The 22,132-nt window shown below is 54.9% G+C and overlaps 1 protein-coding gene across 1 annotated transcript; it reads left to right on the plus strand.

Annotated features, from left to right (window-relative positions):
- Positions 1-715: 715 nt before the first annotated feature.
- Positions 716-20,399, plus strand: KIF9 (kinesin family member 9). Its single transcript, XM_035316120.1, has 20 exons — positions 716-811; positions 1,383-1,548; positions 1,664-1,770; positions 2,186-2,410; positions 3,579-3,662; positions 3,787-3,879; positions 4,601-4,748; positions 5,373-5,437; positions 6,523-6,600; positions 7,489-7,557; positions 8,000-8,104; positions 9,822-9,877; positions 11,104-11,194; positions 12,365-12,498; positions 13,466-13,648; positions 15,444-15,652; positions 16,135-16,314; positions 17,537-17,652; positions 19,401-19,505; positions 20,170-20,399. Exons 1-20 carry the CDS (start codon positions 716-718, stop codon positions 20,272-20,274), a joined length of 2,415 nt encoding a protein of 804 aa, XP_035172011.1. The 3' UTR covers positions 20,275-20,399.
- Positions 20,400-22,132: the final 1,733 nt, after the last annotated feature.

Below are 22,132 nucleotides of genomic sequence, written 5' to 3' on the forward strand. Positions count from 1 at the left end.
GGGGGGGCCTGGAATTTTCCTGGTGATTTCCTTGGTTCCTTCCAGCCCAGCTCTGCCTCCTCGCTTCGCCTCCCACCTCCGGACCCGACCCAAGGCGTGAAGGTGAAAACCGCCCCCGTCGCAGGGCTTTCCTGTGCCCCCATCGCCTCTGAGCACCAATTAGCCCCGAGACCTCAATTAGCGCAGCCAAACGGAGCCAAATTAGCAGGGGAGCCCCAAACAGAGCCAAATTAGCAGGGCTTTGGCTGTCGTGGGCAGTCTGGCACCGAGCAGCGGGCATTGTGGCCCTGAGGAAAATTCCCCTTGTCCTAAATTGATTCCCCCCCCCGGCTCAGATCGGGGTTTTTGCCCCGATTTTTCCCTTGCTCCTTTCTCTCCGTTCTGCTGCGGCCTTGAAGAGCTGAGGCCGGGGTGTGTTAGCACAGGGTACGACATCCTTACCCCTAAAAACCCCCAAGGAACCATCAGCAGCATTCCCACGGGGGCTGCGACCTCCACAGCTGTCTGAGTTTGCTCCCGTTTCTCCTGTGCCCGTGCTGCTCCCGTGTTTGCCCGCAGTTGCTCTCAATAAGGGCTGGAAGCTACGGCCGGGCGTTTGGCGACGCTTTATTTTTAACCTCCGCCGCCTGTAGCTGCCCTTTTGGTACCGAAGGAGGTTGAATCCCACCTTGGGGGACGCGGCGCTGGTGGTTTTTCTTGCTTCTCCCTCTGCAGAATGGAGGCGGTAGAAAAGAAAGTCCGTACCTTTGTGCGAGTCAAACCGACGGCCGAGTTCGCTCAGGATATGATCAAGCTCGGGCCAGACAACAAGGTAGGGGGAAGGCGGTGGCAGGCGTGAAAGGTTTGGATCTTGATTTCAGTTTTGCCCACAGAAACGCGGGATTCTTCCCTTCCTCGGGGCCGCGCGGGGCTTTTTGGTGCCTGTTGCTTCACGGCTTCCTCGTGGTTTTGTTTCAGCGAGTCTGGCTACGGCAAGCGTACTTCTTGTGATGCGATCGCTAAAGGAAATCCCAAAGAGGGCTGGGACTTGGGTCCTTGAGGAATTCCACTTCATCCTTAGATGTCCCCCTGTGGTGCAGGCTGCTTCTCCCCATCCGCGCCTTCCTGACTTCACCCCGTAATCCCTGTGTTAACGCCAACCCAGTAACTGCCGTGGCGCATCTCTGAGAGCCGAACAGATGAACCTTTTTCCCTTTTTTTCGGGCCTCCTCCCACCAGAAAATCCCACCAGGGGCAGCCAGAGCAGTAACAGTGTTTGTGTGTTCCGCTTTCTGCTCACCTCCGGGTCTTCCGCGGATGTTTTTAGGCAGCAACTGCTGGAACTCTTCACGGCTCCGGAAATTAACCTTTGTTTCCTTTTTTTTTGGGGGGGGGGGGTTCAGAGCATAGATATATACATCCAAAAAGACGCCAGGAGAGGAGTTGTGAATAACAGGCAGACTGACTGGTCCTTCAGGCTGGACGGGGTCCTTCACAACACCTCCCAGGAGCTGGCCTATGAGACTGTGGCCAAGAAATTGGTGGCTGATGCCCTGGCTGGCTATAACGGTAATTCCTTGCTGATGATAAGGGGAGATTTGATCCGAGGGAGATGGCCTTCTGGTGGCACGCTTGGGAAACACAAAGATTCCCTTCTGGGTTTATGCTTTCGCTTCTTTTCTAGGCACGATAATGTGCTACGGGCAAACGGGGGCTGGTAAAACGTACACGATGACGGGAGCGACTGCCGAGTACAAGCATCGAGGAATCATACCCCGAGCTATCCAGCAGGTACTGGGGATCCGAACGGGAAAAGAGCCTAGAAGTAAGCAAGGCATCGCTCGTGTCAGCTGTTGCTGGTGCTCAGAAAAGCACTTTAAGGCTGTAAAAGGATCCTTTGCACCTTCCCTTTACTACGCCGTGACCTCGAGCACGGGCAGTGGTGGCATTTCACAGCACGGGGAGCGCGTTGGTTAGCTGGCTGCTTCCCAAACGTAAGAAGGCCTTCGCAGTTTTCCAAAGCCATCGTTTGGAGAAATCCTACTGAAGATGTTGGCTGTCAGCCCGCCAGCCACCAGGGTTCAGAATCTGCAGGCGCAGATGAGCTTAGAGCTGTTGGAGGAGTCACCAGTAGCTCATCTGGAAAGCCATAACGAGTGCTGCTTGCCAGCTGAGCCTGCCGCTGACGTCCTTCCTCTTTGCGCAGGTCTTCAGAGCGATTGCACGCTCCGTCGATTCCTTCGTCACTGTCCGGATCTCCTACCTGGAGATCTACAACGAGACCTTGTTCGACCTGCTGGCCGCCCCGACGAGCAGCGGCACCGGAGACGTGCAGATGGCTGTAGTGGACTGCCCGCGGGGCGTTTACGTGAAGGGCTTGTCCGTACGTCCTGTCAGCCACGAGGAGGATGCTCTCAACCTCCTTTTTGAGGCAAGCCAACCAAATATTATTGGTGGTTGCGTTTGCTGGCTTGGCAGAGGGAGGAGGCAGTGAAGCGGGTGGCCAGGGCTGCCGGAGGGAGCTGCAGCCCTCTTTGTTCTCTCCCCGGTGCGTGGAAGAACTGCTGACTCTCTGTAGTCCATGCTCTTAAGGAAATGTTTTGGCACAGAGATTCTGGAAGATCTCTGTGGAGAAACCCCGGTTTTAGTGCATGTGAGACCAAGGCAAGTGATGGAGGAAACGCATGGGGGGGTGAGGCCACAGAAAGCAGTAGCACCGGAGATCCCAGGCAGCACCGAAATAGCGCTGGTACCTGCACGGTCTGCCTGCGTTTCACAAAGCTTGTCTGAAATACCAGCCGCCTCGCTGCCCCCTTCAGCAGACCGAGGTGCTGCCCAGTTGGAAAGACCTCTTTTCATTACCCTGGTTATCCCACAAGGACGTCAGTGCGTGCCTTAATACAAAGGGTAGGATATTTGGGATCCTTTTCCACCCCCCCCCAGCTGACCTACACTGCAATTCCTCCCTGAAAAGCTCCCCCACCTGGCCTAGCCACGTCCAAGAAGCGAGGCTTACCGGTGACATCTCTGGCAGGTAGCGTGGTCACAGCACAGGTGCTGCCTGTCAGATTTTACAGCAGGGATGCTCACACGGCGGGTTGTTTCGTGAAGGACGTTTGCTTGGTTATGCCCGCATCCTCCTTTTACCTGCGGGTGCCTCCATCTGTAAGGAAAACATGAATGAATTGTTGGTGCTGTTTGCAGGGAGGGTGTTCTTACCAGGAGCCGTCCGGTGTCCGTAAATTAAGGAGATTTAAACTCCCTGGTGAGGGGCTGGGTCTGAAGGAGGCCAGCCTGACTGCTCCTCACGCAGCCACAGGTCTGCGAGCCGAGCCTTGAAAGTGGGAATACAGATAACGTGGTAAAAGGCGCGGTAATGGCACGGTTATGACGATTTTTAACCAACCATGCTGTGAAATGCCTTTTAAGTGAGAAAGCGACTCAAGGACCCCGTGCTCCTGCACTGGAGGCTCGAACCGACTGAACAAGTCCGCAGGACGAAGACTGAAGCACTTCATTTAACCGTGGGCACTTCTCATTTCCCTTTGTTCTACCGGCGCAGAAGCTTTAAAATGCTGTCTTCCATTCTTTGTTCACAGGGTGAGACCAACAGGGTAATAGCAGAACACTCCCTGAATAAAAACTCGTCCAGATCCCATTGCATCTTTACTATCTACATTGAGGTAAGAGCTCCTGCAGTTATTCCAGGGGCTCAAATGCCTGAGGATCTTTGCGTGGCTGGTTTTTTTTTACTGTTTTCCGGTGTTGCCCGCAGTTAAGTACAGCCTGTGTTCTTTTCCCCCTCAGTCTCGTTGCAGAGTTTTCTCAGACGTCCGATGCGTTAATTCGAAGATCAACCTGATAGATCTGGCAGGCTCGGAGAGACTGAGCAAGACCGGAGTAAGTAATGGAGGAAATAATTCAGCCCGTGGTGGAGAGCTCGGTAATCCACACGCCGGAGGGGAAATCTGAGGGTTTTCCACAACAGAATTCAGCCTGGGATAAGTAGAGACCGTGACAAATTGTAAGTCACATTGACGCAGGGGAGGGTGCTCAGGTGTTTGGGATGCCGTGTGCCTTTGCCAAGTCCACCTGGACGTGGCTCCCATCCTGCGTGCGCCTCCCACCCCGATGCAGATTCAGTCGGTCCATCTGACTCTCAGTTTATCCATCTATCGTTCCTCCCCAGAGGAAAAAGCCGGAGCCATTAGCTATTAAGACAAAGAACTTGCGCTTTTCCTCTTCATTCCCCGAACGACAATGCAAATCTCGCTTCTGGTCACAGCAGGCAAACTCTTGAAACTTTCTCAGAGCATTAGATCTCAAGAGCTGAAGCCTTCCCAGGTCCCACGGGACGTTCTGTACTGACCAGAGCCCTGTGACAAATACAGGCTTTGCTGCTGTGAAGGGAAGCTGGAGGTCCTGGTAGACCCGTAAGGAAAAACTGAAGTCTTTAAAAACTTGTTTCCAGGCTGAGGAGGGCTCTAGATGAGAAACGGGTTTGATCTGGATTAGATCCCTGCCCTCACAGCTGGGGTTGTGCCGCGGTAAGGAGCAGGCTCTGTTCTGTGCTTCAGCCAGGAACACGCGAGGCAACTTTGCCTTCTGGTCTTCGTTACAGTCTGAAGGGCAGGTTCTGAAGGAAGCCACGTACATCAACAAGTCTCTGTCGTTCCTCGAGCAAATCGTCATCGCCCTGGCTGATCCGAAGAGGGACCACATCCCCTTCCGACAGAGCAAGCTCACTCACGTCCTCAAGGACTCGCTGGGTAAGGGCCGTGGATGACAGCAGCCCCAGATAAAACGCGTAGAGAATCGTGTCGGAGCCCATCAGCTGTTAAAGCCCTTCCTTGTAAACACATGGAACTGGTCGTTGCTCAAAGGACGTCTGGTTTTCCTCACCAAATAAAGCAGCAGGCCCAGACAGTACAAAGGCCGCGCTCATCGGGCCAATGGAAATCCGCTGAACTTTCCTCAGTTGGAACAGTTTAAAAACTAGCCAGCAAAAAAAAAAAACGCAGCACGTTACGAGCCTTTACAGCTGCTGCTCCTCTGGCATCGGGCTCCAGGTGAGAGGCCCAAAGCTGAAGTCACACCAAAGGTTTTCAAAGCCCTCTGCCCTGATTTATCCGATTTCAGGCTTTGGCAGTTTGTCCTCCCATCTCCTTAGGGCACGATCACCAGGCGAAAACCACATTTTACCTTCGCTCGTAAGTCATTCTGTGCCACTGCATGGGGGCGTTAGAGGGGCAGTCCCAAACTGGCCACGTTCTTTTGTTGCTGCTTTTTCTCAGCCAGCACATAACACGATTATTTTCCCGAAAAGAAAAGAACGAAAAAAAATGTTTTTTTTTTTTTTTTTTTTTTTTTTTTCTTCTTTTCTATTGCTCCAGGGGGGAAATGCAATACTGTCCTCGTGGCAAATATCTGCGGGGAAGCTTTGCACGTAGAAGAGACTGTAAGTTGCACTGATTTCTGCAGAATTAGTCTTGTGCCTGCCACTGCTGCAATTGCATCAGCCCTGGCTGTGTTCAAAGAGTAGTCTCTGGAGGGCTGTGGCAGGAGTCCCGGAGAAACCTCCTGCCTAATTCTTCAGAAACATTGGATAGCTCGTCTTATCTGAGGCTCAGAGAACACACTGAGCTCGCCGGTCTGCTCTGTGGTGCAGGGCGGTAACCGGCCTGAATTACAGCAGGCACCAAGAGCTGAGAGGGAAGCACACCGGACAGTGTTACGTGTTACTGTCGGTTCAGTCCTACAAGCGTGTTTCAAACGGTAAATCGTATCATGAAATGGATGGGATTGCAGCAGGTCACGTCAAATCGGAGCTGGCTTTCAGCTGGTTTGGGAGACAAACCAGGAGCAGCCTCCTCCTAACAGTAAGGCTCCTTCAAGCCGTGGAAGAATAAAACGGGTGGAAGCCTTCCTGGGTGAACTGGATCATCCTAGCTGTATCTGTGACACCGAGAGGGGAATCGCCGTGCTCTAGGCCTAGAAACTTTTATGTAGCAAAAAAAAAAAAATGCGAACACAGCCACCTGCTGTGCGGCTGGGTTCGAGGCAGGGCGTTGCTTTTGTCCTCTCCTGCTTGTGCTGTGACAGCGTCTAGAAACGGGGGGAATTGCGGAGGAAATGGGATGATTTTCAGGCTGCAGGGGCTTATTCTCCAGGTCCCACGTTGCAGGAATTAAGCCTGAAGGCCACTGATACGTGATTCGGTGTTGTTAGGACGTGTTATTTTGATCAGAAATGGGACGGGGGTGTTTTCGAGATCACAGCTCTTTCACACAAAGAACTGTCCGCATGCAGAACAGAAAGCACAAAGAGATTGTCTGAAGCTGGCTCATCACACAGAAACCAGCGAGCCCTGGAGGATACGCTCCTGGAATCGCAAGCCCTATAATTCTCCGTGCAGTTAAACAGTTTTGCCTTTCTATGTACTGGGATCTGATATGATCTAATAGTAAGGGATTATGAAAATGATATCCTCACCAATGCCTCTTCCAGTTACTGCTTAACAAAAAACAAACCTCTGTTTTCCAGTTGTCTTCTCTTCGTTTTGCTGCCAGAATGAGGTGGATCACAACAGAGCCAGTCATCAATGTGACATGCGACCCGGAGGTACGTAGAGAGCAGCATCGGTCCTGCTCCCGCTGGTAAAACAGTGCCCTTGCCACAGTTCCAATACCGGTTTAAACGAGGCAAAAAATTAAATGATGAGAGTGTTTTAGGTGTCCTGAGTGCACTTCCACAGCTGGAAGGGAGCTGGCAGCAGTCAGAGCTGGATGAATTGCTGATAGCCCAAAGAACAAGTTTAGAATTACCTGCTCCGTGACACACGGGGTGCGTGAGAGCCCTGCTGCACCTCACAGTCTGATCTCGCTGGTGAGCTGCAAAACAGCTGGGGAAGTTTCCTCCCACAGCTTCCAGAAGAAGCTGGGAGCTGTGCAAAAAGCTGTCATTTCCCCTCCAGTCCCTTCATTTTTGCGGAGTGGGAAAGAGAAACCAGCGTGTGTTTGAGGACGCTATTGTGCTTTGATGCTCCAACAGGCCCTTAAAGCAGCTCGGGATCTGGTTTTCCCCGGATCCCAACGGATTTGGGTACCCCCACCTTTCTGGACACACATTCTGCATAGTCAGTGCTCGAAGATGTTCCCGGTTACGGAGAAATTCCATCACAATTATGCCGTGGGAGACTCCTGCCTAGTTTCCTACAGGAGAGCTGCTGTCAGGAAAGCATCAGGTTAACAAAACAAGTGCCCTTGGAGGCTGAGGCTGACTGCAGGCAGCACATCCAGGACACGACAGCAGCTCTCCTGTAGGAAACTAATCGGAGGCAAAGTGACCTCCAGGCTCAGTATTCCGCTGATGGAATCCTGACAGCAAATCCTGGGGGAGCTGGTTCACAGCTGCGATGTCGCACGGCACTGAGCTTTACGTGGCTTTTCAGCATTTTTTTCTCAATAACAGCATTTAGTCGCTTGCTCACCGTTTTGGTTTTCCTGCTAGGAGACTGTGAGGGCTTTGGAGAAGGAGATTATTCTTCTGAAGCAAGAACTGGCTATGCACAACAACCTGGTGAGGAACTGGCTGCGCCATCTTCGACGGGACCTAGCTCAGGCTTTGCCATAATCATCGTTGTGCAGAGGGATCGGTTACCTCAGTGCCCAACGTGACTGCCTTCTTCCTGCTGCTTCCAGCACAGTCCTTTTGGGATCAGTCAAAGCTCTGCACTCAGCCCGTTGCATCTTCAGCCACCACCCCCCGTAGATGCCTGGCTTCCTTTTTTTTTGACTTGTGAAGCCCTCCTGCTGTTTGGTCAAAATATGAGAGGGAATCCATTGCTTTCAGCATGCTCCCAGGTCCCCTGTCCCATTAACTCACAGGACAAGAAGTTACGATCAGAAATGAAGCACAAGGCTTCCCTGGGCACAGCAGAGCAGTGTCAGGTGTTGCCAGCCTGGTACTTGCTGAGCTTTGTGTAATTTATCAGTACTCAGTCGTTCCCCTTTTCTCTCAGGTCAATCGACCTCTGGTGACTTACGACCCTCTGACTGATGTGCAGATAGCGGAGATTAAGTCTCAAATCCACAAATACCTGCAAGGGGCCATTGATGAAATTGATGTAAGTAGCTTTTGAAGTAGAGAAGGACTTAGATACTGCTTCCATCCCGTTTTATCCCTGGACAGGAACAAGGAAAGCGTCTTCCAAAGAGGCTGTCTTTAACCTGAAGGTGCTACAGATTTCTGTGTATGTTTTTTGGCTTGTTAGGGCTGTCTCCTTGTTTTCATCCCATTTTTGCTTTTTTGGAAGCTTGCAGTGGTTTTACTCGGGTAAAACCTTGCCGTGTAAACCCGCTACAAAGCTTGAGGAGACTTTTTCCTCTGTCATGAAACCCTTGGAATTGGTTTATGCATTGTTCTATAAAGAAGCAGTGCCAAAAATCTGCCCTGTCAACACCGTATTTAAATCTTTTGCAAGGTGTGTTGCCAAAATACGTTTGATCTCCTAGAGACGGGTTTGTTAGGGCAGCTTCACAACCTGCTGACTGCAAAACGATTGCAAAAAGAAACCGCTGGGGTCCCCTGTGCACAAATCTTTCTGTGGGGGCAAACAAGAAAACAACCCCAAACGAGAGGTGTGAGAGCAGCTGAGGGAACTGGGCTTGTTTAGAGAAGAGGAGCCCGGGGGGAGACCTCATCGCCCTCCACAGCCACCAGAAAGGAGGCTGTAGCGAGGAGGCCGTTCTCTTTTCTCAGGTGACAAGGGATGGGATGGGAGGAAACAGACTCAAGTTGCACCCAGGGAGGTTTAGATTGGATATCAGGAAGAATTTCTTCATGGAGAGGGTGAGGAAGCACTGGAACGGGCTGCCCAGGGAAGTGGTGCTGTCCCCATCCCCGGAGGCATTTAAGAGATGTGTGGACGTGACACAGAGGGATGTGGTTTGGTGATGGGACTTGGTAGGTCAGGTTGATGGCTGGACTTAATGATCCCCAAGTTTTTTTCCAACCTAAATGATTCTGTGATTCTCTGATTCTAAATGAAACAGCCTGAGACCTTCCCTCTCATTTCCTGAAAGCGTTATCCTCTCTGAAGGTCCGGGTGTTCCTCCTTCAGCAGGCAGGAGTGAAGCAGAGTAAGGGCTTGTGTGAAGCTGCTTTAGCTCTGAGCTGCAAAATGCGATGTGGAGCAGGGAAGGTAGGGGACTAAGGAGTTTCCCACAGGGAACGATGTCTTTAGTGGGACTGAAGAATCTTTTAGAGAGAGGGTTGAGAGCAGAGGGAGTGCATTTCGCAGGTTGGTCCGGTATCGTAGGCCTTGGGAGACCTCGGGGCTGATTCCTGCTCAGTTACACTCTCCCTGTTACTTGTCTGCCTCTGCCTCTGCTCCTCATCTCTAAAGCAGAGACAGTGACAAGGCTCAGCTGATTCGGTATCATGGCTGAGAGGGCTGAGAGGGTGCTCTGGCAGTTCTAAGGAGACAGTCTTGCAGAGTAGTGAAAAGAGAAGCGACATCATAATCTGCAAGGTCAGTAGATGCCACCTGTGTCATTTGTGAAATTGTTGTCAACCATTCGTTATCTTGCTGGCTGTGCACTCCGTGGAACTTACCCGTCTAGGTCGGGGTCTGAACGTAGGTCTACCAAATTCCTCTCTCTCTAAAAACCTCCTCAGAGTGAGCAAGGCATCAGCCTCCAGCTGTGTGCAGGATAAAGGTCGCTCTCCTTGAGTGCCGATACCCACCAGCCGGAAGGCAGAGCCCTCCGGATCTGCAATGTTTGAATCTGTACAGCTGACCACAGCCTGCAAACGCTTACTTGTATGCATCTCTTCCTCAGATAATGAATATCCGGCAGGTCCAGGAGGTATTTAAGCAGTTCAAGCTGATTGTAAGGTAAGATGCTCAGGACTGATAGATATCACGGTAAGGTTTAGAAATGCCTTCGAGCTTTCGCGATATCACGCTTAGCAGGACATCAGTGGAGAAGAATTATTAAGGGTAGGGAATAACCTGTAACTGAAAACCAAGTTCTGGACAAATTCTGCTGGTTTTTGCACAAGAAGACTGTTGCCTCTGACCTTCCAGTGCTCATAAGTCACGTGCAAGGGCTGTCGGGGATAAGCTTCGCTGGTTAATAACGCTGCCCAGCAAATCGACACCCCTGAGCACGGGAACCCCGCTCGTCGTGCGTACCTCCGGAGTGCAAGGCAGGCAACGAGCAGATCTGAAGGAAAAATAAACTGTAGGGTGAGACGACGCATGCTGCCCTCCCCACACCAGCGTCTAAAGGTCATCAGATAGATGTGTGCCTGTATTTACATTCAAAGATCATGGCAAAGGAAGGTCACGGCTTGGAGGATGAGTGGCAGGCTGGGAAAAATGGGGACGGGCAGTTTCCGTGATGTGAAACAGAAGAGGACGAAGAGGAACGAGGGTGTTAGGGCAACCCACCGGCCCTCACAGCAGGGGCTGCTGTTCACGAGGGTGACATGGGGATGTAGAAGATCTGCCTGCCCTGGAGAAACTTGCTTGAACACAAATGTCTGTGGTATGTCATCAGTCCGGGCAGTCAGGATTTTCAGGGACCCAAGAGCAAAATGGTAAAGGTCTTGCCCAATTATTACTATTTTTTTAACTCGTGACTCCCTTATTGTGCCAAAGCACTGGGCTTTTTTTTTTTTTTTTAATTTTTTCCCCTTTGACTTGCAGGTTCTCTACCAATCTTCAGTCTCTTCTGGTGTGCTTCACCTGCTCTCCTTCAGTGAAAAAAAAAATCTCCATTTGATAATAGATTGGGATAAGGTTAGCTATTTAAGTGACATAACCGAACAGATGTGATGTTATTCAGTCTGGACCATTGAAAGGTCCAGAAAGCCATCCAGAAACTTCCATAGCTGCGAGGCCTAAAAGGACAGCATAGAAAAAGAAAGGAGCAGGAGAAAGGAAAAGGTTCCAATGGCTGTGGGAAGAGTAGAGGGAGCAAAACGGGGCGTTTGGAAGTGAGATCACAGAGAAAAGCTGTTTTCTTCGGAGATGTGCTATTGGCAGCCAGGACAGGTTTGGACCCATGAAATAATCCTCTGTGAACACAACGGTAAAGGGCTGTTTTCCTCCCCTAGGCAACAGGAGCACGAAGTGGAAGCCAGATTACGAAGCAAGTATGCTCTGATAGACAAAAACGACTTTGCTGCTATTGCTGCTGCTCAGAAGGTAATTCCTGCGGCCTTGCCCAGAATCCGTTTCAGAATTAGCCGCTTTGCTGCTGAACCCTGAATTGCCTCAAGTTCTGCACTTCTCCCTGTTGACATCTGAAGCTCGGAGATGTTAACGTGATGAGCGTGTCAAAAGCTTGCCCAGAGCAGAGGTGCACCCATCGACAGAGCAGCGTCCCTGGCAGCCGAGCGTTAGGCTCGTTAGCTGAACGGAATAATTTAGAACACGGTAATGAAGGAAACATAAACCAATCCAAGAAGGTGACCTGCCCGTCAGCCAGGCAGCTGTAGAAGGCAGGGGCAGATCGCTTGCCTCCGTTGAGCTCCTCCTTTTAAGCCGTATAATTTCCGGAGCAAAGTGAACCACCTCTAAGCCATAAATGCACGTGTGAACTCCGACCTGTAGCCGTAACCTATTTTTCGTGACTTGTTTCCATCTGGGAAATGTTTTCTCGCTGAAGCGGTTATTTCCTTGCCTTGCTTTTCCCAGTCAAGCAGGTAAAATAATCATTATCTGCTCTGCAGAGCCATGTGCCCGTCCCGTGGTTTAACTGGAGATGCTCTGAATGTTTTGGAAGAAAGGCGAAGGGGAAAATGCAAATTATTTGCCTAACAGCACAGCAGGTGGTCCCTAGCAGGCCTGTTCAAGCCTTTATTTAAAGACCTGGAAGACAAACCCAAGCCCTAATATGAGCAGAATTTAACACTTAGTGCCCCCTTCTGTTTTATGGTTGAGGCAAGAAGAGGTAGTCCAGGAAGTGTAGCTCTTACACGTCCCCCTTCTCTGAGTGAAGACTTCCGAGGATGCTTTTCCGTTGCATTGCTGCTGATGGTGGTGTAAGAGTTTGCTGTCTGTGTTATGCTCTGGGATATTACCAGGAAAACCCCGTGAGCACCGTGAACTTCTTTTTGTGACACTAGACCCAAGATATTCTCCCCCTAAATAGCCAAAACGCTCACTGTACGAATTTAAGGATCGTTCTGGCTCTTAATTCGCACTTCATTTTTACAGAGGCGTTTCCCTGAGGTGTTTGGTAGAGAACAGAGATTTCCAGATCCGTTTGTACGACGAGATGGAGGGGCTGTCGGGTGTGGGCTGTACAGCGTGGTTCGGTCAGCTACAGAGCTAATGCCTCCTGCTCTGCGTTTTATTTCTTCCCGTTTCCAGGCCGGAGTGGTCGACGTGGATCGTCATTTGATGGGAAAAAAGGGCGGCCAGGAATGTGGGACCAGAACGACTCCCGTTTCACCCAAACCTGCTGGGAAGAAGAAGAAACCCCGGAAGGGCAGCGAGCAATCCAAGTGAGTCCGGCAGGCAGGCGGCCCTCCCTTTGCTGCGATAGCTTCCAGGGCGTGAGCTGGGAACGCAGGCTTGGAGCTGAAGAGCTGGCAGCCAGCAGCCGCGGGGTTAGCCTGGGCGGAGAGGTGGGGAGCCAGGGGAGCAGTCCTGCGATGGCCTCGGGAGCCGTGTTAACCCTGCAGCGTTCCTTTCAAGGGCTAGGTGCAGCGAGGTCTGCTGAGTGGAAAGGGAGGAGGAGGAGGCAGCGGGCTGAGGAGCAGGTAGGGAGCGAAGCTGAGAGAGGAGGGGGAACGTGCAGTCGACGCAGAGCAGGGAGGACCCTTCGGTTTACAGGAGTGGGGTCCCTGTGCTGGCAGCTGCTACTGCTACCTCTGGGCAGCTGCTTGGTGTGATTTCCCCCCGGATCCAGGTGTTAGAGAGGAGAGAAGGCAAGGTGTCGGGAGCTGCGTGACGTGGGGGACTCCTCTGTGCAGTTCTTTTGTAGGGAGATGGGAAGAGATGTGGTGAGCACCTCTCTGTATCCTTCTGACTGCGGGGTGCGGACCAGGCTGGGGTTGTTTGGGGAGGTGAGCTGGGGGAGAACAATCTGGCTTGATTTAGACGTGGGGTCGGATCAGATGCGAGGGGGTTTAGTCTGCAGGTTCCTCTGAAGGTACGGACCAGCGGATGTGCCTCAGGCCAGACGGGGTGGGACTCTTGTCCTTGAGGCTTCACAAGGGAGCCAGTCCAACCTGCGCTCTGTTCTGGGGTGCATGCCCTGCGAGGTGGTCCCTCTACTTCAGGAAAGGATTTGTGGGAACGAGGCTGATCTCGTGCCTTGTCAGTAGATATTTCACTGCCATCTCGGGTAGGAACAACGTCAGACTGCTCGTGTTTGAATGAGCAAGGCGAGCACCTGCGGCTTGCTTTGATTCCAGTTCCCTGTTATGAAGAAATTAACCTGGCTCATCTTCCCCCCCCCCCCGTCAGGAAGGAAGGAACCAGGAGCTACCTTTCTGGGAGAGAGCTGGATGCTCCTTTACCACCCAAAAGCCAGGTAACGATTCCCATCACGGATTTGGACGTGAAGGAGAGAGCAAGGAGCGAGGATACAGCCAATATTGATGCGCAGCCCTCGAAGCCAGCCTCTGAGGAAGGTTCCCAGCGGCCCAGGTAAGCCGTCCCCGTGAAGGGAGTGTAACCCATCTGCCAGCTTACACCCGAGGGGGTGCATTGCATTTCCCTAGTGCAACTCCCTGCTTCAGAGGAAAGAGGAGAGATTCAGAGACCTTCCTTGCCTGGCTGCAGAAACACGTGGTCGCACTGCCGTGTTTTATGGGCACCAGTGGACCAAAACACGTTGGTGGCAGTCAGCTTCTGCACCTCTTCGGCGCTCCGCCAGTTGCTCTGTTAGGTGATCTCTGCTGATCAAGAGCCAGTTCCTCGTTTAAATGCTGGCACGTGATTTTTTTCCCTCTCTCTGTATATTCCAGAGCCAATATTCCCGTATTACAGTCCTAGCGTACCTGCAGGTTTTGCCTTCTGCCCCTGAGCTATGCCAGTTCCCTACGTTTCCACCTGGCCCCACGGGAAAGTCGCAGCACTCTTCACCCCTCGGGCAGAAACGCCTGAGGACCAGCCACAAAACCCCAGGGGCTCGTGAAAAAGGCTCAACACCCGCGTGAGGTCATGGCAGGAAAATGCCACAACAAGAGAGAACTGCGGAGAACGGCCCAAAATGCGGCAGCGTGCCACTTATCTGCTTGTACAACGGCAAGGATTTAGCACAGGAGGGCAGCACCGAATTGCATTTCTTTCTGGATGGAGCAGACGGGGCAAAAACCGCTCAGGGTACCAAGGCCAAGGGCTCGATGTGCTCAGCAGCGTGCGCTGTTCAGTCCCAGGAGCTCAGCCAGGACCCCACACCGCTGCACACCACTTTTCCCGTTACCATTTCCATCCCTCTTGTCGTTGCTGAGTTCTCAGGCCACGAGCGAAGCAGCTCTGAAGTGCCATGAGCGCCTCCATCTCTGTTGTCCGTGGCTGCTCCTCGCCTCTTCCCGCAGCCCAGGGAGAGCATCGTAGCAAGATTTACTCCTGAAGCACCTCGCTGCGGTACTTGATGCCCTCTGCTCAGCAGCTGAGCTGCCAGAGCCCGGTGGCCATCGCGTGCCGTGCTTGGCCAGCAGTCTGGCAGGCCAGCAGTCCCACGCAGCCCTGCAGTGGTCTGAAAATGCCCTGAAGAGGCCAGTCCGGGGGAGGCTTTGCTTTGACCGGGCTGGGCTGAGGAACGTGAAGGCTTGGAGCTCCCTTCTGCTTCCAGACCCGCCCTGCTCCCCCAGAGCAGCGGCGCCTTGTGCCTCCTGCGGTGCCAGGGGCCTCCTGAGATTCTCCCCTTCGGGCCTGCATGGCTCGTGTGGGAGGAGAAGCTGCTGTCCGCGAGGGCACGTTTGCGTCAAAGCTGTTTGAGGGGAACGCCGAGGCTGCCACGTGCCACTTGGCAGTCAGCCTTTCGAAACAGGCAAGGCTGCAAGGCCGGGGGTGGCAGCGCTGCGGAGCAGCCACCAACCCCAGCCTTGTGAGTGGTCTCCGCTGGGAATCCAGCGAGAAAAGAGCAAAGGCGTCGCGGCTTAACAGCGGGGAGGAACACTGTTTTATTTTGTTCTGAGAATTCAGACCCTCAGAGATCCCCTTTCCAGGGAAGACTCAGCTCTGAGGCGTCTCCTAAGGGATGAGGCTTCCGTGTAAACCTCCCTTTCTTCTGGGAGTGGTGCAGAGGGAAAGGGGCACGAGGGCCGTCGCGGGGAGGGCACCAGGATGCAGCCAGCACAGCACGATCCTCAACGGGCCCATTGAAATGCCACCCGCAGGCCTCGGCTCCGGCCACCCCCAGAAACTGTGCCCTGCTCCCGGGCAGAACAGAGTGACCCCCAACACCTGCGGGTGTTGTCTCTGAATTCTGTTGCAGCTCCCCTCCGTCGAAGCCGGTGGCGTTTGAGCAGTTCAAGGAGGAGTGTGGACGGGAGATCAACCGGATCTTTAAGGAGAACAAAAGCATCCTCCTTGCCAGGAAGAAGAGAAGCGCGACGGTAGCCCGGAGGATCAACTTCATCAAGCAGGAGATGGAGGACATCAAGAAGGCCCTGGAGGCCCAGAGGCAGGAGCGGTGGCAGCAGGGTAAGTCACTGGGCAGGAAGAGTCGGACACAAAGGGAATGGCCAACAGCAAGGAGGCCCTGCCTAGTGAACCATGGCCTGGGAGTCAGCCCCAGGGGACTGCCGTGCTGCTGGTCTCCGTTTCTCTTCTCCCAGAGCAGCTCTGAGCTCTGTACCTAGCCTCTTCCCGCAGCGCCAGCGGGATGCGGAGCTCCTTTGGCCAGACGATGAGCTGTGTCAGCCTGAATCCGTATCAGAGCGCGGGTTTCCCTTTTCACAGACCCACTGCTTGTTTTTTCTCGGCCTTTGCTCTTTCTGATGACATCTAGCAGCCGGTGGTTTACTGTGGCTGCTGGAAACCACAAGAGCAAACTGATTTGAGGGAAGCTGAGAAGGCGAGATGTTTATCCTAGCGAAGCAGCGTTGCCTTAGCGGTCTCCAAAGGGCTGCCCAGCCTTCCGGCCCCAGACCCGAGAATCCTCGTTTCCTTTTCTTACCCTCCAGGGGAGTACGTCGACGAGAAAGGACACCTCATCGTCGACGAGGAGGAGTTTTTACTCATCATGAAGATGAAGGACCTGAAGGAGGAGTACAGGTCGGCTTACGCTGAGCTGCAGGACCTGAAGGCAGAGATCCAGTACTGCCAGCACCTGGTGGACCGGTGTCGGAACAAACTCATCGCAGGTACTGGCTCGCCGGGGCACTTTCTGAGCAGCCTCTGGCTTAGCCGGGGTGCGTGAGAGCAGCTCGGCACCGAAGCGCTTCCCAGACGTGTTGCCAAGCCCCCGTCACGCTCTGTTGTGGTTTCTCTTCCTGCCTTCCAGCCTTTTTCTTTTTATTGACGACGGTGGTGGTTTCTGTTTGACATAACACCGACCTTCTGTAGATTCCCTCTCGCAGACAATGCCACGCTGTCCCCTGCTCGTGCCACCGGACGCGTTCCTGTGGGGGACGAGCCTGTCACGCTGCGGCCAGCAGTAAGGCTCCTGCTGAAGGGTTCTCACCCTTGATTTCTTTTCAATCCTGTGCGTCCCCGGATTTGTCCCGGGGGACGGAAGGCAGTAGGTGTGACAAGGCCAGCACCCCAGCGTTTGGATGCTGCGGCTGCAGCAACGCTGCGTTTTCCACACACGTGCCGGAGCGCGGCTTGTGTCCCTCAGTAAATCCCACGCGTGGCTTCTTCCAGGGGGTGCACGGGGCCAGCGTGGAATTGTGCAGGAACTTTGCCGCGGGTTCCTGCTAGGCCTGGCTTTGGCATTTTTTGGGGTGCTCGGGACGTTTGCTGGTGGTTGAAACGTGCGGGCACGGGCTCACTCTGCCAGCTGTGCGTGCCCTCCCGGAGCGAAGAGGTCTCAGAGCTGGAACCAGGGTAAAAAAAAATCCGTGATGTTCGCCGTGCCCACGGTGCCTGCGTTCCTGGCTCCCCTGGGGAACCCGGAGGCACGGAGCAGAGCACAGACACTTTGCAGCGGGTGTCTGGGAAGTGCCCGGTGTCAATCAGGACGAAATTCCCGCAGCAGCTGCTGCGTGTTATCGCCGGCCGTTATGGGATGGAAAGCGCCTGTGCTCCCTTAGCATTTGGGATTGAAATGTGACCCCGAAACGTCGCGGCCGCTCCAAATTGCCAGCTCCGAGCTCCCAACCGGCTGGGAGGATGGCTCCGGGACGCAGCGGTGCCATCTCGTGGCCAGACGCCCCTCGGGTGCACAAGCCCAGGGGACTGTCCCCAGGGCCGGTCACCACCTCCTGTGCCTGCTGATGCCGCCCTGTCCTTATGAACGAACTCTTCCGCTAGGTTGAAACAGAAGAGCTCGGAGCACCGATGGCCTGCGTGATCCGCGGGCAGGGAGCCCGAGGAAACCCACCCTCGTCTCTGCTCCTTGCAGCCCCACTCTTTGCCTTGCAGAGTTCGAGATCTGGTACAGCGAGTCCTTCCTCATCCCCACCTACGTGCAGAAAGCCCTGCAGCCCGGCGGCAGCATCAGGCCCGGAATGATTCCCATCGACAGAGTTCTGCGCCTGGTGAGTTGCCCCCCTGCAGCTCTGCTCGTCCTCCCTGCCCGCCGCGCGTTGGTGGCGTGGCGATGAGGGCACGGCCACAGCGCGGCTGGCAGCGAGACGCCGGCCGCCACGACGCGGAGCGCAGCTGCCTGGGGTCGCATCTTGCTTTCCCGTGGAGAGGCCAAAATAGGACAGGGTGAGGGAAGCACCCGGACATCTGCTGCCTCTCGGTGAGCAGGCACGGTGCCCGGCGGTGCGAGGGGTGCCTGGGAGGCTGGCAGCTTCCAGCCTGCAGGGTCTGTAGTGCTTACAGCTACGCTGTCGTGTTTCGTGCTGCGGCAGCTGGTGCTCAGCCAGCACCCCGGGGTTAGAAACGGCCACTTTGGGGAACCCAAAGCAGGGCCTGGGCTGTGCGACCCCTGCCCTAGGGATTTCCAGCCATTTCGAGCCCCATTTCTAGTACTGGGGGACTGGAGCTCCCCAGAAAGAAAACCGAAACCGAAATCTTCCGTTGATCTGTGATCGTTTTGATCGATCTCGGTTCAGCGTTTTCTTTCCTGCCTTCTAGGAAGGCACGTGAAGAGCTTCGGGGCTGATCGCAGACGGGTTCTGCCTCTCCTCCCGAGTCAATTCCCTCGAGGCTACGAAAAACAGACGTTACGTAGGGAAAAAAAGATGCACGGGGTTTACTTTTAAACGGGATGTTGTGGTGTGCCAGGCTGGAAGATTTCAGACACGGACTCTTATCAAGAGAACAGCAAAAAAAACCCAAACAAACAAAAAAAAACCAAACCCAAACCCAAAATAACAACAAAAAAAGCCTAACGCCAACCCCAGTGAGGTCAGCAGCGGCACCCTGCCTGCCTGCACTGGCCCAGGATGTCACTTTTTTTTTGGGGAAAAAAAGGAAAATCCATCGCCAGGCACTTTTACCAACCCCAGTTACTCGCTGCATTCATAGAAACTCCCTTAACGGCTTCCAGCCCTGGATTCCTTGTCATCACACCAATTAAAACCCGGAAGATAAATGCAACGTGCCTTTTAGCGACGCTTCGCAGCTGTGTCAAGCTGACGACGTTCCAGGCAGGGAACCGACAGGGACCCCGTAACGCTGCTCAGTGCTGGTTTCTCATTCTCCTTTCGCCGGGCAGCTCGCTGCAGCCTCCCCGTCAGCATCACCGGGTCCCAGTCCGGCTCCTTGAGGGCACAACCTCCTGTTCCTCCAGAGGTCTCATTCCTACTCTGAGCGTTTTTCCTTCTCCGGGCTGATTCTTCATTTATTGTCCTAGTTCACTGCTCCAGGGTGCTCACCTTTTACCCTTGGCCCGAGTCCTTTGGCCATTTGCCTGTTATCAGCCCGGATTTTCCCTGTCACCTTCTCCAGGCTGCTCATTAACAGAAGGGAACCAAAGAAAGCCGGAGCTATCCTCAAATCTGCCAGGAAAATGCCACGCGCTGGCTGCTGCCTTAAAAAATCGTGCTTCCGTCCCCGCCACGCTTCTCTTCGCAGCCTTGGAGAAGCGCGGGCACGAGGTCAGCAGCCGGGCTCGGGGGACGAGGTGCAGCTCCGGCTTGATTCCCGAGGGAGCTCCCGCCGGGGCTCTGTGCTTGCACAAGGACTTTGCCCCAGGTCCTGCCCAGCTGCGGGGTGGGAAGGGGACCTCTCGCTTCCAGCCCTTGTCCTGAGGCTCCTGAGAGTCGGTGGCCGAGCTCTGCGTCCCCACGAGGCCTGGCTTTCCGTGGAACGGGGTCTCTCTTTCTCCCGCCAGGAGGAAGACGAGCAGGACAGATTTGAGCGGATGCAGGAGACGACGCTGCCGGCCGGCCCGGAGTCGGCCTCGTTCTACAAGGCGAAAATGAAGAGCGACCAGAAGGTGATCTCAGCCCGGCCCAGCTCCTGCCGATGTGTGCCGGGAGAGCGGGTCCGCGCCTTGCTCCCACCTGGGGTGCGGGGCTCCTCGGGGCCCACTTCAGCCTTTCAAAGGATGCTGGACTAATTCTGTAGCCCAGCTGAGCTCTTGGAAATGTTTTTTGTTCCCCCCTCTCTGATGTCGAGGCCCCATCCCGTGCCGGCCTTCTGCTATAAAGCAACCCGAGCACTTCTCAGCCTCTGCTTCCTTCCTGGCAAGGGCTCGCCACAAAACACCGCCGAGGCCCCGAGCTCAGGGGCACTTCAGAAACGTTGGGCGTTGATGCGAGTACCGGGGCTGCACCGCTCCATCTTGACGCCTTTTTAAAGAAAACATCTCAGAGCCCGCCCTTTGGTGCTGGGGGCGAGGAGGAGGATTTCTCAGGCTGCAGCCCGAGCTCTGAGGGCTTCGTGCGCCCTCCTTTGAGCCTGCTGCCGTTTGCCACCGGTGAAGCGCCGCCGGTGTGACGGGGCCGTGCCCGCCGTGGTTCCTATTTGGGTATCTTCGTCCAGCACCGCTGGGGAAGGTCGGGAGCGCCGTTTGTTTCGGCAGGCAAAATGCCTTTACTGATAATTCTGCTCTGAAAACGGGGTTTATGTTAATAACTGGCTTTGTTTTCTGTCGCCAGCACGCGTACGCTAGAACCATGTCGTCCCTTGGGCAAATGCGCAAGAAGCCCGGGCACATCGCAGCTGCCGGGAGGAACGCCCCGTCGTCTCTGCACCTCACGTAGGAGGTTCAGCCTCGGGCTGGAGCCTGGCGTTCAGCACAACGGGGACGAAGCAACATCAGCTCAGAAAGCACCCCGCGTTCCTCTCCGCAACAGGTTCCTCAGAAATAAACAGCCGAAAATTAAAACAAACGGCTTGCTTTTTGTGCAGCTCGGCCGGGGGTTTTGGCGCCCAGGCCCGCGGTGTAGGCAGGAAGCAAGGCAGGAGCAGAGAGGCATCAAGGCTCCCTGCGCTCCTCCCGCCCTCCCTCCTGGAGGCAAGGGCCTCCCAGGCTTGACTCCAAGAGCGTCAAGGCCGCGCCTTTGCTGCTTTGATGCTCCCAGGACGGATCCTGACCGAACCGGGGCAGAGCCTTTGGACTGGGGGGCACTTCCCCCTGCGGGCTGTGCTGGAGAGGGGCCCCCCACTTGACGAGCGTTATTGATTTCGGGCAGCCTCCCCTCCCCAGGAGGACAGGGCGGCGTTTGCCCGGTGCTTTCCGGGAAGGGAATTCTGCTCCAGGGTGAGATCACGCTGCCCAGCAACTGGAAAGCTCCGGAGGATATCGTGCTGCTGTCACCTTCACCCCCGGAGCAGGGCGTGCTGAGGGCTTGCTGGGCGGAGGTCCTCCTGCTTGCAGCACCTCAAGGGCCCCCGCGTGGACTCCTCTCCTCCCCAGCCGGCTCCGGCCTCGCGTGGGTGAGACCCTGACCCGGGACAGCACCTTCACGGGGCGAAGCCATCCGAGCCAGCCCCAGACCTCGCGGGAGCATCCCCGCCTCACGCCGCCCCCGTTCATGCGAAACGTTGGGAAAATTAATTAGTCCAAGCTGTTGGGTTCGCTTCAATTCGTTGCAGATCGCTCTGTTACCATAACGTCGCCTGCTCAGCCCAAGCGTCAGCGATGCTAGCGTACAAACCAGCCTTTTTGTTGCCACGATCCATTTCTGAAGGCTTACAAAGGGGCTGGAAATCCACCCAAGGCTGAACATCCCAAGGAAATGCTGCCAGGTGAACCGATCTCAGCCTTACCTTGATGTTTTCCTCCATCCCCGGCCTTCCTCCTATGGGACCCCCGGCTGCCCACGGCCCCCCTGTCCCCGTCTGGGGGGTTTTGGCTGCAGGGATTGGGGCTGCTGGGTGCCACCACCCTGTCCCCGCAGGTCCCCGTGCCGCTGCCACCCACCCTGCGGCGCCAAATCTAGGAGAAAAAGTAAATAAATAAAGACATCTCGGTTTTTAGATGCTCTGAGTGCTGTAAGGCTCCGGTCCCCAATGATGCGGGGAGGTTTGCACCGCACCCCAAAGGCATGCGGGTGCCCCGGGGTGCTGCGGCAGCCTCTTTCCAGGACTTCTCCCCAGGGTTTGAAAAGTCAGCGAAATAAAAGAACTTTTGAAAGGCTAAGAGCAGTTTGGGGCAATTTGGGGGGCATTTATCTCTGAAACGTGGCCCGGACAGCAGCAGGACCAGGGCCATGTTTCTTCCTTCATGCAGGGGGATTGGGATGGGCGTGGGGCAGGGGTCTCGTGGGTCGTGGGGTCTGGGGGTGCCAGGGTCCTGGGCGCGATCCTGGGGGTATCGGTGATCCCGGTGGGTGCCGGGGTCCCGGGGCTGATTTTGGGGGGTCCCAGATGTCCTTGGGGGTCTCAGCGTCCTGGTGCCGATCCTGGGGGTGCTGGTTGTTCCAGGGGATCCTGGTGATCCTGGGGAGGTGCCGGTGATCCTGGGGGGTTGCTGGTGATCCTGGGGTGGTGCTGATGTCCCGCGGCTGATTTCAGGGCTGCTGGTTATCCTTGGGGGTCCCAGTGTCCCGGTGCCGATCCCAGAGGTGTCAGTTGTCCCAGGGGCTGCTGGTGATCCTGGGGGAGGTCCTGGTGTCC

Source organism: Oxyura jamaicensis, chromosome 2 (genome assembly GCF_011077185.1).
Source record: "Oxyura jamaicensis isolate SHBP4307 breed ruddy duck chromosome 2, BPBGC_Ojam_1.0, whole genome shotgun sequence".
Lineage (NCBI taxonomy): Eukaryota > Metazoa > Chordata > Aves > Anseriformes > Anatidae > Oxyura > Oxyura jamaicensis.